Source organism: Astatotilapia calliptera, chromosome 14 (genome assembly GCF_964374335.1).
Source record: "Astatotilapia calliptera chromosome 14, fAstCal68.1, whole genome shotgun sequence".
Taxonomy (NCBI): domain Eukaryota; kingdom Metazoa; phylum Chordata; class Actinopteri; order Cichliformes; family Cichlidae; genus Astatotilapia; species Astatotilapia calliptera.
The window spans coordinates 11,446,224-11,459,430 of NC_137435.1; the positions used below are offsets into that span (position 1 = coordinate 11,446,224).

Below are 13,207 nucleotides of genomic sequence, written 5' to 3' on the forward strand. Positions count from 1 at the left end.
CAGCTGGTGGAATTCTCTAAATTTTAAGGAAAGGCGCTTCAATGCTTCCTTTATTATCTTCTTTGACATCGGATGCACTGGACGATCGTTTTTTGTTGTTGTTGTTGTTTTAGGAAATGAGATTACCCGATCACGTCCCATAATCACAGCAACATGCCACCCGACAGCGTGATTAACACTGCGTTTTCAATCGCTTCAAGCTTTGTTAAACCCACAGGTGAATGCAGATGTGAGATTTGCTTCTCATCATGTTGTCGCAGGAAGAATCCATATATTAAAAATCTTAATGAATAAATGAACGGAGATTATGACCCATAACAAAATGATACAAGTAAATTCATGCAGTTTGTGTTAATTATGTTCACTGCTACAGTGCACCCTTTAGGATCATTTATTTATAGAGGAGTTATAGCAGGTCCAGGTGAAGGAGCACATATGAGTTAAGTGATCTTAGGTGTGAATGTCAGTATATATCCAGTCTTTGTGTGTTAGCCCTGCAAAAGTCTAGCAATCTGGGTGGACCCTGCCTCTTGCCCTATGACTGCTGGAGTTAGGTTCCAGGTTCCCGTGACCCTGAATTTGACCGCAGTCAAGGAGAGGAGACCAAGCAACAGGCATTTATAAAGCATGTCAATCAAATATGACACGTGACACAACTACTGCTTGTTTTATCATCTCAGACCTGTGTTATTTTTAAATAAATTCACTGCATAACACAGTGGGACAATCACACAGATAAAAATTGGGAAAGGAGGAAAGCTTCACAAAGATAAATGAAAACATGAAATAAAAAGGGGCAAGGGCAGTTTGTGTATCAAAGCTGTGTGCAAAGCCTCAATAAGGGCATAAAAACAGAATCTAGTTTTCTCACAAAAATCCCTTTTGATGAAGGTAAAAACACTTCTGCAAAGAATATACCTGTGCATCCTTTGTTATTTATAGGTCGTCTGGCAAGCGTCTCACCCAGACATGATTTAGGAAGTGAGACATCCGTCAACAAAGATCATTTTCCAGGTCACAGCCGGGACGGAGGAGACGAGGAGGCACAAATCAGAGAAAGCCTTTAAACTCACACTGACTGTTCATCAATAAAAGACAAAATGACACGTCATCACCTCTGTGATTTTAAATACAATCTTTATTTTCATGGTATCACTCAACAATCCAAAATACACAGTTCCTAAAAAAAAGACAGTTGTTGCTTAAATACAAGATATATTTTACATTATTGTGTTCAGGGTCGCATGGATTTTCTGTATGCTTGTCTCTATATTACGCACCACTCTGCGGCATATCTATACTTCCTTATTCACAAAGGCACGGAGGCAAAGGCACTGTAGCACAGCTCAGACACTCTGTCCAGGTCTGTTTGGACTTTCTTGGCATCAGTTGAAATAGAAAATGAAATGTACTTATTGTTAGGTTTTCAAATGTCACTGCACTTATGATTCATGGCATGGTTTTAGTCCACTAATGGTCAACAACTATGGACACTTCTTTTATAATATATCAAAAGGGAATGCACACCGAAGGACATTATGTACAAAGTGCTATACATATATATATACAGTTTAGGAACAAAGAGGAAGAGAGAACACATCTTCTGTTTCAAGGTCTTTAAAAGAAGATCTTTTCTGTAAAAGTATTATTTTGAAAACAAGCAACAAGATACATCTGACTGGGATTGTGCTGCTGCCTGCTCTCCATGGAGGCTTTCCCAGTTTCCAAAGAGCTACTGTTAGATGGCAGGAAGATCCAGCTCCACTTGAGTCAAATACAAACAGATTTAATATGACAACCACAAGAGTACCATAAATTATCCCACATTATTGTGTATTACACTTCAGTTTGACAACACTGTGTATTATGCACCCGTCTTTTGACAGTCCAGCATCTCTTCAGCCACAAATGGCTTCATAAAGACAAAGGGAGAGGTCCACTCTATTTACACATATAATTAAAATGAATGCTAAAATTCAAAGTCCAAGATCAGAAATTTCCTAATAGCAAGAGGAAAGCTGATCATGATTTTCCCGACGTAAAAAAAACCTGCTACCCATGCAAATGTTAAACATGTAGCAACACAGAGCAAGGTTGTTAGCAACTGTAAAATACAATTTCCAGTTTTTTTATTTTTCTGATAAACTACGCATTTGTCAATGGACATTCTTATGAAAAAAATCAACAACACTCTTCTGGTGTTTTACTTTCTGCAAGGGTGGGCACACAAGAATCTGTTTTTAATTTAGTGACATTTAGTGTATTTAGTCATCAGAGGGTTTACATGATGTGGCATAGACATCCATCTGCCCTCCAAGTGGCTATGACCACATGGACTTCACTGCAAAGGCAAGGGCATCTCCTTGCTATGCATCCCCCAAGCAGGTGTGATAAAACTGCTCGTCCATGGTCCCTACAGCTGTGCATGTCCAAAACAAATACCATCATTTACTGTCTTAGTAATATCAGGTCTTACTAAGACAGCAAATGTTTGTTAAAATATGAATTAATGTATGAATTCTATAACAGCAAAGACAGTGATTTAAGTATATCTAACAGGAATAAATAATATTTTTAAAAACCTCATTTTGGAGCAGTCTGTAAACCTTTTAAATATTTTTACCCAGTTTGACTGTTGAATTCATACATAATGTTTGAAATTAAAGTTAATTTAAATAATGCATAAAAAATATGTCCTTAAATAAGTCCCTGGAAACATTTCAAGGCTGCAAAGCTGTGAGATAACAAGAAGGACATTGTAATGACCTAAAAGTCAAACTTTTGCTTGAAATATTAAAGATCTGCATCATGCAAGTGATTGCTCTGAGTTTCATGAAAAGGTTGCAATTACTCTTATATCTGTAAGCTAATAATTATAAATCTAGTTAATACTGACTGGCTAAACTAACTATAACCTACTGACAAGTAGATTTGTTTGTTTAACCCAGGGGTCTCAAACTTGCGGCCCAGGGGACCACTTGCGGCCCACGTCACCCCTACTTGCGGCCCGTGTATTGACATGAAGAAATACAATGCAACTTGGCCCTTGAAGTTTGGTTTGTTTGTTTTTTTTGTACAACTTGAATACTAAAGTGGCCCTCCGATGAGATGACAGTGCCAGCAGGGGCCCACACCTCATTTAAGTTTGAGACCCCTGGTTTAACCTGTATGAAATTCCAAGTGTGAAAACATTATTTCTAATCTTAATGCAAATCAAAGCTAACTGCTGTTAGATGAAGTTTCATATCTGCTTGACAGCTTTTATCAAAGTTTTTGATTAAAAATATAGTACTCAAAATCTTAGACCTGACATGATGCTTAACTTTAACATTTAAGCAATGGTTTAACACTTTTTGAAAAATTAATTTAACCCCCACTAACATCTGGAAACTATCTGGGCTACCATACGTAGCATACATAAAGAGGAGAAAATACTGGCAAATTAAATATTTTTGCTCAAATTCAACAACTGTTAAAAAACAAGAACAAAAAAGCAACTATTTGTTAATTTACATGAGTACTTTTTTGTTTGTTTGTTGGACAGAGCCAGGCTAACCGTTTCCCTCCTGGTTCCACGCTAGGCTAAGCTAACCAGCTGCTTGCCGTAGCTTCATATTTATTGTAGGGGAGAGTGAGGTAAGATGAGCCACTTTTTACTCTTGTTGCCCTGGGTGTGAGAAAAAATGACACAGAAATAGAATGATAACATATTCCTTTATTTCAGGATGTCTCCTTTCAAATGTAATGATCAGAATCTATGTCTGATGACGCTGCCCAAAATAATGACCTATTTAAAAAAAATGCTCCTTTGGCTCAACTTGCCCCAGATTAGGGGTAAATTGAACCTAGTCAGTGGGTAAACTGAGCCATCTTGGGGCAAACTGACCATGTAGTTTTTAAAATGTAAAACTGATCATATTGTGAAAACAAACCATTTTAACAGTTGTAAACCTGTGAGAACAAACCTGGAAACTGGTGGTTTCTAAACAAACCACCAGTTCAAAACCATTTATTCAAAAGAACTATTCAATATTCCAATGATCAAGGTTGCAGGGGAATATGAACTGTTGCTCCCTCCTTGCAGTTCCTCCAGCCTGTTGAGGTTGAGGTAGCTTCTTCAGCACATCCTTGCGTGGGAAAGATGCCTCATCATTTTCCTTGAACACAAACGTGGGTTTCTTACTGCTAGTGATCCCTCGGATTCTTCTGAGAAATCTGGCACTCACTTCGTTGTCTGCAAAGCTGTCAACCAGGCCAATGTAATGGTGGCTCCTGGATTTGGATGCAAATCTTACGATGACAAAGTCACCAACTACCAGGTCTGAGACATCTGGTTCACTTCTTTCATCGCTGGAACTCTCATACTCAGAAGTGTCTTCAAATGGGATGGGAACATCACTCTCCTCAGAGCTGCTTTCCACTGCAATTTTTGTCTGGGTTTGTTTCCTCTTCCACATTCCTTGCTTTTTGTGGATTATTTCTTTTTTGCCTTTCAGTTTATTTGTCTTTTCTTCATGGGCTCTCTCAATTGCCTGCTTTTCAGGTGTATCAGTCAGGATTCGTGTCTTCACACGCTTTCGATTTGTTTGTTTCCTGGGCTGCTGACTTTTGGGTAAGGGTAGAATATCAGTGGGAGACACATATCGAGCATGGTTGGGGTCACTTCGTGAACCACATGCATGTACAGGGTCTGGTGAAGGTAGCTCAGCAGAAAGAGAGGCTGAAACCACAGGTGCAACACCTTCAGCGGCAGGCTGCTGCTCCAGGTTGGGCCTGTCTGACACCATGGATGGCTCAAACTCTGCATCAGAGAAGATATCTCTGTTGTAAGGGAAAATCCCAGTGGCTCTAAATCCCGAGGAGATATTTCGTGGTGTCATTGCTGACATGAAAGCATCATTCACACAACCAGCAATTTGGTATATGCTGGCAGTTTTGCCTGGGTTGGACCTCATCCAGCCATCAAGAGCTCTGTTGTAATAGGTTTTAAATGGACCATACACACACTTATCCAGAGGCTGAAGGCGATGGGAAGTGTGGGGTGGAATTGTGAGCATTACAATACCACTTGTTTTTGCTATGTCCAAAGCCTTCAGTGAAATGTGGGCTTCATGGTTATCCATGATTAGCAGCAGTGGCAGGTCAGGGGAGCACTTGGTCTGCTGAACCAGATGTTCAAGGAACACAACAAAGACATCTTCACTGATCCAGCCTGATCTTGTAGTGGTACCAATTGATCCTGGAGGTGCTCCTGCAATGAAGTGGTCTTTGTATCTAACCCTTGGGAAGATAAACATCGGAGGGACTGCGTTACCAGTCGCATTGACAGCACAGACTACAGTCACCAGTTCGCCTCTTTCAGCAGATGTGATGGAGCCCACTTGTTTTTTTCCTTTTTCTGCCACTACCTGCTTTGGTGTCTGTACTGTTGTTACACCTGTTTCGTCAACATTAAAAATCATGTTTGGGGGGAATTTATACCTGTCAAACAAAAAAAGAGCAATGATGATTAGTTAAATTTTTAAGTAATGCAAAAAATGTTAGCTGAGAGTACGCATATTTATTCACTTAACTGTTGTTTGTAGTTGTCATAAATAGTTATTAATGTTTTCAATTAGATAACTTCTGTTACCTGTCGATCACTTTAGCCAGATTGTCAAAGAACTCCCCAACTGTAGTCTTATTGAAGGCTGTAGCTCTTCCCAAAGATGTTGCCTCAGGCATACGGCAAGAGAGATGGTGGCGTGCCAAAAAATTCTTGAACCATTCTTTACCTAAAAAATGTAATGGTAAAGTAGTAAACTACACAAAATACATTAGTCTGTGCCAACCTACTGAAATGTTGTTTCTTGCACTTCCTACCGGCTAAACCTTTCTCTGTCCAGTTGCTGGGAGTAGGAATGTTGTTTCTGCCTGCCAATTCTAATGCCAGTTCACGGCATTTCTTTGGGGAAATGCCATGGAACTGCTCTGCAAGCTTCTTGATATGCTCTGCTAGCTCCTTCTCCACCTCCTCAGAGAAGACTCTCTTTGCTGAAGCTGTTCCACTATAGCCAACCGATTTGACCTCCTGTGTGTCCCTCTTTTTAATATATCTCCTGAGTGTTGACCTGTCAATTTGTCTTTCTTTAGCCACTGATCTTATGGACTTTCCTCCCTTGACTTCACTTGCTGCCCTTTCAATCTCCTCCAGGGGTGTTGAGCCCCAGCTGGTCTTCCGTCTGTAGGTCCTTGGCATGATATCTTTTCTATAATAGTTAACATATGACAAATACAACAAAAGGGTTCAGTATACTGAACTAAAATACTATTTAATAAGTCAGAGCCTTAAATAAATTTCAGTGCCTTATGGTGGGGTAGGTTGAACCATTGGATCAATTTACCCCATAGCCTTTGGCTCACTTTGCCCCATAGCCACCATTTTGAAAAAAACGGGCTAGCTTAGCAATTTAGGCTAATCTTTAGAAAACTTCTTCAGATGATATTATATTTTAGAAACCCACCAACATGTATAATATATCATTTTAGACACAGATACATTTGTTTTAATATTACAGTCAATTTACCTGATATGCAGAAATTTTACTTTGACAAGCAGAAAACATTTTTTTGTGTAATACAGACTTACCCCTTCTCCAATGTGCTCCTCTTTAACATAGCAGGATGGAAATGATGAGTGCTTCCTGGATTTATGGTCACATGACAAAACATGAACACAGTTACCTAGATACAAGGGGTGGTTCAACTTACCCACTGGCTCATCTTACCTCACTCTCCCCTACTGGTATGAAAACGCTGGTTTTATGGTTTATTCTAACCAGACTCTTGGTAGGTAAACCACTAAGGGTCTTTTACAAAACCTCAATTTATTCTGTAAAAGTTATGATACAAAAAGACATTTTAAATACGCTAATAGTGGTAACATCCCTAGGGTTTGGACTTTTTGTGGCAGTATGTTCTTTGGCAGAGAGACACGATAAGGAAACCTGCCGTCATGAGAAACGCTGTCAGTAACAAAATGACAAAACTATAAAAGACCCGTAAACCTTTCCCCTGTCAATCACTAATAAACTTTTTGGTGTTGTTGTTATGCATCCCATTCTGTCCTGCACAGCTCCGTGGGAAGAAGTCTGCACGGAGCAAGCGGTAGAAATAAATTAGGATCATAATATTCATCACCATCATAGAAACAAGAAAGTATCCACCGTGGTCCAGCCAGGAGTAGTTGTGGATAATAAACCAAGTGAGGTAGAACTGGGTGGTGAGGCGAAACATAACGTAGGTGAACAGGTTGGTGAGCTTGTTGACGTAGTACAAGGTGGAAGACTGAGCACTCGCCAGCTTCAGCATCAGCCTCAGATGCAGGGTGACGCTGTTGACCTCCACAAAGAGGGCGATTACAGCGCCGGCTACATAGAGCTGAGTGTACAGGGCATACAGGAAACACCAAATCACCTGAGGACGAGACAGACATAGAGGGTGGTGCAGGTGTTTGTACTAATAGCTAATCTCTTGTGGATTGTGATCTCATTGTTTGCTTTTCTTTGCAGCTCAATTGCTTTTATTGTTTGCTTTGGGACTTTGTCAGTGCATGTCCAGATTCAATCTAAGAATATGTACTATACTCAGTGGAAAACCATGATTTTTCCAACATTAAAAGTAATCGCCGGGTAATATTAAAGGATTTAAAGCAGTAGATAATTTAACAGCTATAATAATCCTTTGTTCAGAGTACATTATAAACAAACCTTACACTTTGGTAGGTAAAACTGAGTTAGACCACTTTTACTTACAGAACTGCCTTAATTCTTGATGGCATAGATTCAACAAAGTGCTGGAAACATTCCTTAGAGGTTTTGGTTGATATTGACCTGACAGCGTCACACAGTTGCAGATTTGTCAGCTGCATATACATGATGAGAATCTCCCATTGCACCACATTCCAAAGCTGCTCAATTGGATTGAGATTTGGTGACTATGGAGGTCGCTTGAGTAAAGTGAACTCATTATTGTCTTCAATAAACAAATTTGAGATTATTTGAGCTTTGTGATATGTCTTGTTATCCCACTGGAAGCAGCCATCAGAGCACAGGAACAGTGTGGTCATAAAAGGACTGATATGGTCAGTAGCAAAATTCTGCTAAGCTGTTGTGTTAAAATTAAGCTTAGCTGGTACCAAGGGGCCCAAACTGTGCCAAGAAACTATCTCTCATGCCATTACACCACCAGCTGGCTGAGCTGTTGCTATTTTTTCATAACCTCATTTTGACCCTATCATCCAAATGTTGCAGCAGAAATCCAGGCAACATTTTTCAAATCTTCTGTTGTCTACTTTCGGTGAACCTGTGCAAATTATAGTCTTATTTTCTTGTTCTTAGCTTCATCCGGTGTGGTCTTCTGCTGATGTAGCCCATCTGCTTCAAGGTTCAATGTGTTGTGATCTCGGATATGCTCTTCTGCATACCTTGGTTGTACCAAGTGTTTCTTTGAGCAACTATTGCCTTCCTATCATATCAAAGCAGTCTGGCCATGCTCTTAATCTCTAACATCAACATGACATTTTCTCCCAGAGAACTGCCACTCATTGGATATTCTCTCTTTTTTGGGTCATTCTCTATAAAACCTTAGAATATCTGGGAAAACCCAGTAATTCAAGAGTATGCAGGTTACCCTGACACTACCTTCTTTTTAATGGCTGGCTGGATTTAACATTATGACTTAAATTTTTGACTAAACCAGAGAACAAAACCTTGATCAAGTTAAGAACTCATAACAGTCACAGGCATATTGTCTTACCAGTACATGATGGAGTAAAAATTCCCACGATCCTTTTGCATGTCCCGAGAGGATGATATCAGTTGCATCATGCACAAAGTAGCCTGTAAGGAAAAAGAAAAATTCTAAGATTTTGTCTGTGTTTTACTGCTCACTGTAACAAAAGCTTTCCTGAAAATGTTTCCCTGGTGTATTTTGCATATGGGGTGTTTAATTTGCAATAGGGTAATTTTGTTAAAGTCTAGCACCAACCAAAAATGAGAAAAACATGACTGACCCCTGTATTGAAATGATTTTGTACCAGTTCCATAGTTAGAAGAAGAGCACTTAAAGGTGTTTACATGTGAGGTCACAGCAGTTGTTTCTTATACTGATCTCATGGTCACTAGACACCTTTGGGTATATGATAGTATATTTTCAATGGTAGCTGTCATTACATGCGAAGCTTATCAGTTTACTGCAATTCAATACAGTTTCCACCAGCATGTTTCATATACAAAGACTTCTATCATGTCAAAGAATGCAAACCAGTAGGTTAAAACTGCCGACTGAAAAAGAAAGTAAAGATGTCAGGCTTTCATGTGTAAAGATAAGTAAGTAAGTAAGGATCATCTGCCTCAGCCTGTTCCCTGTAAAACACTCCCTTCTATCTGGCAGGCTTTTCACTGCATCGAGAAAATAAGCCGCAGAACACTCAGTAATAATAATAGTTAGTTACAGCCCTCACTGTAGTGAAACTGTCGCTGACCAACCGCATAAAGTGTGAGAGTCACATTCTCCTTCACTTCAATAAATCTCTGCAGCCGTCCGAAGGCAGCGGGACACATTATGCACGACTGTCTGCTGTGGTTGCCTTCATTAAATTATGTGCTGATCACAGCAGTCTGCTACAGAGCAGCAGCATACACGTCTACACAGCAGACTAGTTGATTAAGTATTTTCCCTGCTATGCAGGAGATGGCAGATCAATGTGTGTTGTGACCTCTCTCACACAGTCCTGTGCAGGTTTTTCACCTTTTTATGTCTTAGCTTTTAAATGCATTTAGACTGTAAAGCAGAGGGCACGCTATCTTCCCAAGAAGCAAAGCCGCATCATCATCATCATAATTCCAGCCCCTTATTTCTGAGGCATAGAGATACCTACCATATTTGGATGAGAAATAATTGAAAATCCACAAAGTGACTCAGTTCTCCATTAACCATAACTGACACACAAGTGATTATGAAACCATGTATCCAATCATAAAAAGATAACACAAGAATGAGCATAATCATTATTCCTGCTATGAAGATCTTTTACAACATGAAGTAAACAACAGTTTAGCAAACTACCGGTAATATTTTAGTTACTTGACAATTGCATCAGTCTTCTTTTAGCACATAAATATTGAAAGAATACGTCAGTAATCGCTTAATCTGTTAGATAAAGCTCCCATTTAATTCTTACATCATGCACAAAAAGATAAATTTCTCAGATGCTAGTTTTAAGAATATTTGAGGCCACAAAGCCGGGTTTCCCTTCCATCCATTTACGGTCATCCAGACACAGCAACACTAAGTGCTGAATTAGTGTTGAGCTAATCTGACAGCAGAGTTAAACGTTTCTCGCCATCATCATTTTTAGAAGTTGCCAGCTAAACAGTTCAGTTATTAAACTGTGTCGACCTCATTCAGCTGGAGGTTTTCTAGTGACTAAGGGTCCCTTTGTACTATAGTATGACTGGCACTCTGCAGCTACGGAGACGCACAACAAGTCCCTCTGTTAAAGAAAATGACCTCCAGTATCTGGTGTGACTGGCCTCAGGGGCACTTATAGCTGTTTGCAGTAGTTACGGTAAATCTTTACAGATTTGTGTCTTCGTAGTAATGCAGAGACACATTGTTTAAACTACACACAGCAGAGCTCGACCTGATCGACGAGTTCTTGGGGGGACTATCTTTGGTGTCCATGGTGATTGAGGGGAGCCGCCCATTTAACTGGAAAGATTCCCTTCTGGGAAAAAGGTGAGAAGTATCTGTTGGCTGCTTCTCTAATGACAGGCAAAGCGGAATTTTACGTGCCCAAAATAATTGCAGTTTGATCAAGTAATGGAAGAAGAATTTTTCATCAGTCAACATCTCTCCCACATTTCTCTCAAACATTAAACTGGAGCTGCAATCGACATAAAACTAATGTACTACTAAAAATGTATTTTACTGGTTTCAGTTTCTCAGACATGAGGGTTTTTTTTCTTTTGGACCTTTAGACAGTTAGATATAATAACATATATAATATGACGATTTTTATAACTTTTAACAGGAAAAATGATTCATCATCAGATTCCATGACAAAAGTAGCCCTATATAACTATACTTTCCCAGTATACAACTACTGGGATGCATAACTATGAAGAAATATATGTCAATTTTGCAGTACCCTCAGCTTTTTTTTAATCCATTATGTGTTTACTGACCTGTGGAGACGCAGACAAGCAGGTATGATAGAGGGGTGTGGTACGAGTGGATGTCGCTCAGCGTCTCTGGCCAAACCACCACACTGGAGAAGGATACATGTTATGGATAGATGGTTCTGAATTTGCCTCACTCAGACATACATAGGCTCACTCCTGGAGAGAAAAGCCTGACTAAGCAGAGACATTAACATCAGCTGTTATTGAGGGTTTTTTATTTCATGTTCTACCATTTTAATCTCTAGCTCCTCTCTGTTATTCTTTACCATTCTTTGAAGTTTGCCATAAGGGGAACACCTTTAAAAGCAAAGGTTCCTCTGTTCCCCCTCCTTGAATAAACAAGCCACGAAAGAATAACTGTTAATAAATGGCTGGTAGACCTTATCTGATATGTAAAGCAGTTTGCTAAACCCCTTACTTTGAATTGGAAAATGTGTTTTTTCACCCACTTAAGCAGTCAAGTGACTGCAAATTCAAATGGTCACATGTTTAGCAAACTGAATGGAGCTGACAGCTTCAAAGTTTGACCTTGATCCCATTTCTTAATGTTAAAAGATGAGTCATGAGCTCAGACCCGCCCAACATAACTCTTTTTCAAAATGCTTTCACAAGAACGGTTAAGCCAGCAGGTTTTTCCAGTTGATATATCAGCAGTCTGTTGCTTCATTGGGTCTGCCTGCCGGTTGAGGCTGAAACGATTCCTTTCCTTACAAACCTCTGAGTTGTGCATGAATGATACAAACAGCAATAAGAGCTGTATGTGTCTGTTTCATACTGTACAGTGGCAATTCCCTCCCCACTTGAAAATGCCATTCTCTCCCCCATCCCTCACCCTGTGTGAATATGCCCTTCTCATCCTGGCTGCCACAGGCTGTCACTGTTGCGCACACACCCCTACACATGACACATCATGTGCATTGTCAATAGACAATGGTGTCCCAGTGTGGATGGACAGGCAGATGTGTGCGTTGGAAGGACACTTACCAGGTCAGGGCCCAAATCCCAGTCAGCACTGAGTGCACCATAGAGACGGAGAGGTTCTTCCACTTCCAGGAGCGGAAGGCATCCTGCTTTACCACCTTGGGCACGGGCAGCCTTTGGAGCAGCTGGTGGGCCAACCTGAAAATCAAAGAGCACACCAGTACTGACGGGCCTGGGTGACTCTTGAGCACAGGAAGCAGGGCCTCCATACTCTCCTTCCCACCCCGCTGTCTCTTGGCGCCTGCTCTTAATGAGCTCCCTCCCTTCGTCCTCCTGACGTTTTTTGTTTTGTTTTTTTACGCCCCTGTCAGCGTCTCCTCGGCCCCAGTGATGAGCGAATATATGCGTTAAGAGATGGGAGCGTTGTCCAGGCCAGGGAAAAGAGACGCAGCTGCTGCTGCAGGAGATGATCCTAAGCTTCTTTTTCTTTTTTCCCCCCAAATCTCTGCAGAGCTGATTTCCAACTGATGCTGCAGCCTTTTTTTTTTCGTTTCACGTTTTCAGCGTGTCGAGCCTGAAGAGGTGGGCTTGGAGGGGATTCCGGTTACAGCTCATTCCAATGCGACGGTGTTTGTCTTCACGCTGCGCCTCGTAACGTTATGTCCCGCCGCTCTCACCCCGCCTGTCTGTGGATCACGAAGGGGGAGTGGTGGAGAGGGAGAGCGGGGTGGGTGGTGCCGTCGCTGCTGCGCCCTTAAAACCAGAGAAACGAAAGACCAGAGGCTGCGATTAGATTTCACAAGAAGAACGGTAGCACTGATCCACCGCGGTCACAGATCCTGCTAAAATGTGGATTTGTGCTCGTGCTGTCGAAAACAAAAATAAGCATAGGAATGTTTGGCACATAGACACGCAGGAGGCGCCGCTCCTTCGTGCGTAAATAACGCGCTGCGCGTAAAAGCGTTTAATTTGTGAATGAGTGTGTTGGGTACAAAGCTGCAAATAAAGCTGAAAAACCCAATCTGTTGGCTACATATCAATATTACCAATAATTATCTAAT

The 13,207-nt window shown here is 40.7% G+C and overlaps 2 protein-coding genes across 2 annotated transcripts; both read right to left on the reverse strand.

The window, feature by feature from the left end:
• Positions 1 to 3,695: 3,695 nt before the first annotated feature.
• LOC113009239 (uncharacterized) lies at positions 3,696 to 6,777 on the reverse strand. The gene is made up of 3 exons (XM_080289308.1): positions 5,863 to 6,777; positions 5,633 to 5,774; positions 3,696 to 5,481 (listed from the first exon to the last, which is right to left on the reverse strand). The coding sequence occupies exons 1-3, from the start codon at positions 6,236 to 6,238 to the stop codon at positions 4,023 to 4,025; spliced, it is 1,977 nt and encodes a 658-aa protein (XP_080145434.1). The 5' UTR covers positions 6,239 to 6,777; the 3' UTR covers positions 3,696 to 4,022.
• Positions 6,778 to 6,779: 2 nt separating this feature from the next.
• tlcd1 (TLC domain containing 1) lies at positions 6,780 to 12,996 on the reverse strand. The gene is made up of 4 exons (XM_026193311.2): positions 12,210 to 12,996; positions 11,229 to 11,311; positions 8,797 to 8,879; positions 6,780 to 7,455 (listed from the first exon to the last, which is right to left on the reverse strand). Exons 1-4 carry the CDS (start codon positions 12,413 to 12,415, stop codon positions 7,057 to 7,059), a joined length of 771 nt encoding a protein of 256 aa, XP_026049096.2. The 5' UTR covers positions 12,416 to 12,996; the 3' UTR covers positions 6,780 to 7,056.
• Positions 12,997 to 13,207: the final 211 nt, after the last annotated feature.

Excerpts from the sequence above, each read along its gene's own strand:
- tlcd1 (XM_026193311.2), bottom strand. The coding sequence starts at position 12,415 with ATGGAGGCCCTGCTTCCTGTGCTCAAGAGTCACCCAGGCCCGTCAGTA. Across the intron at positions 11,312-12,209 it reads GGGATTTGGGCCCTGACCTG|TGTGGTGGTTTGGCCAGAGA; the intron begins GTAAGTGTCCTT and ends ATCCTTCTCCAG. Across the intron at positions 7,456-8,796 it reads TTTTACTCCATCATGTACTG|GTGATTTGGTGTTTCCTGTA; the intron begins GTAAGACAATAT and ends TCTCGTCCTCAG.
- LOC113009239 (XM_080289308.1), bottom strand. The coding sequence starts at position 6,238 with ATGCCAAGGACCTACAGACGGAAGACCAGCTGGGGCTCAACACCCCTG. Across the intron at positions 5,775-5,862 it reads GACAGAGAAAGGTTTAGCCG|GTAAAGAATGGTTCAAGAAT; the intron begins GTAGGAAGTGCA and ends TACATTTTTTAG. Across the intron at positions 5,482-5,632 it reads CTGGCTAAAGTGATCGACAG|GTATAAATTCCCCCCAAACA; the intron begins GTAACAGAAGTT and ends TTTGTTTGACAG.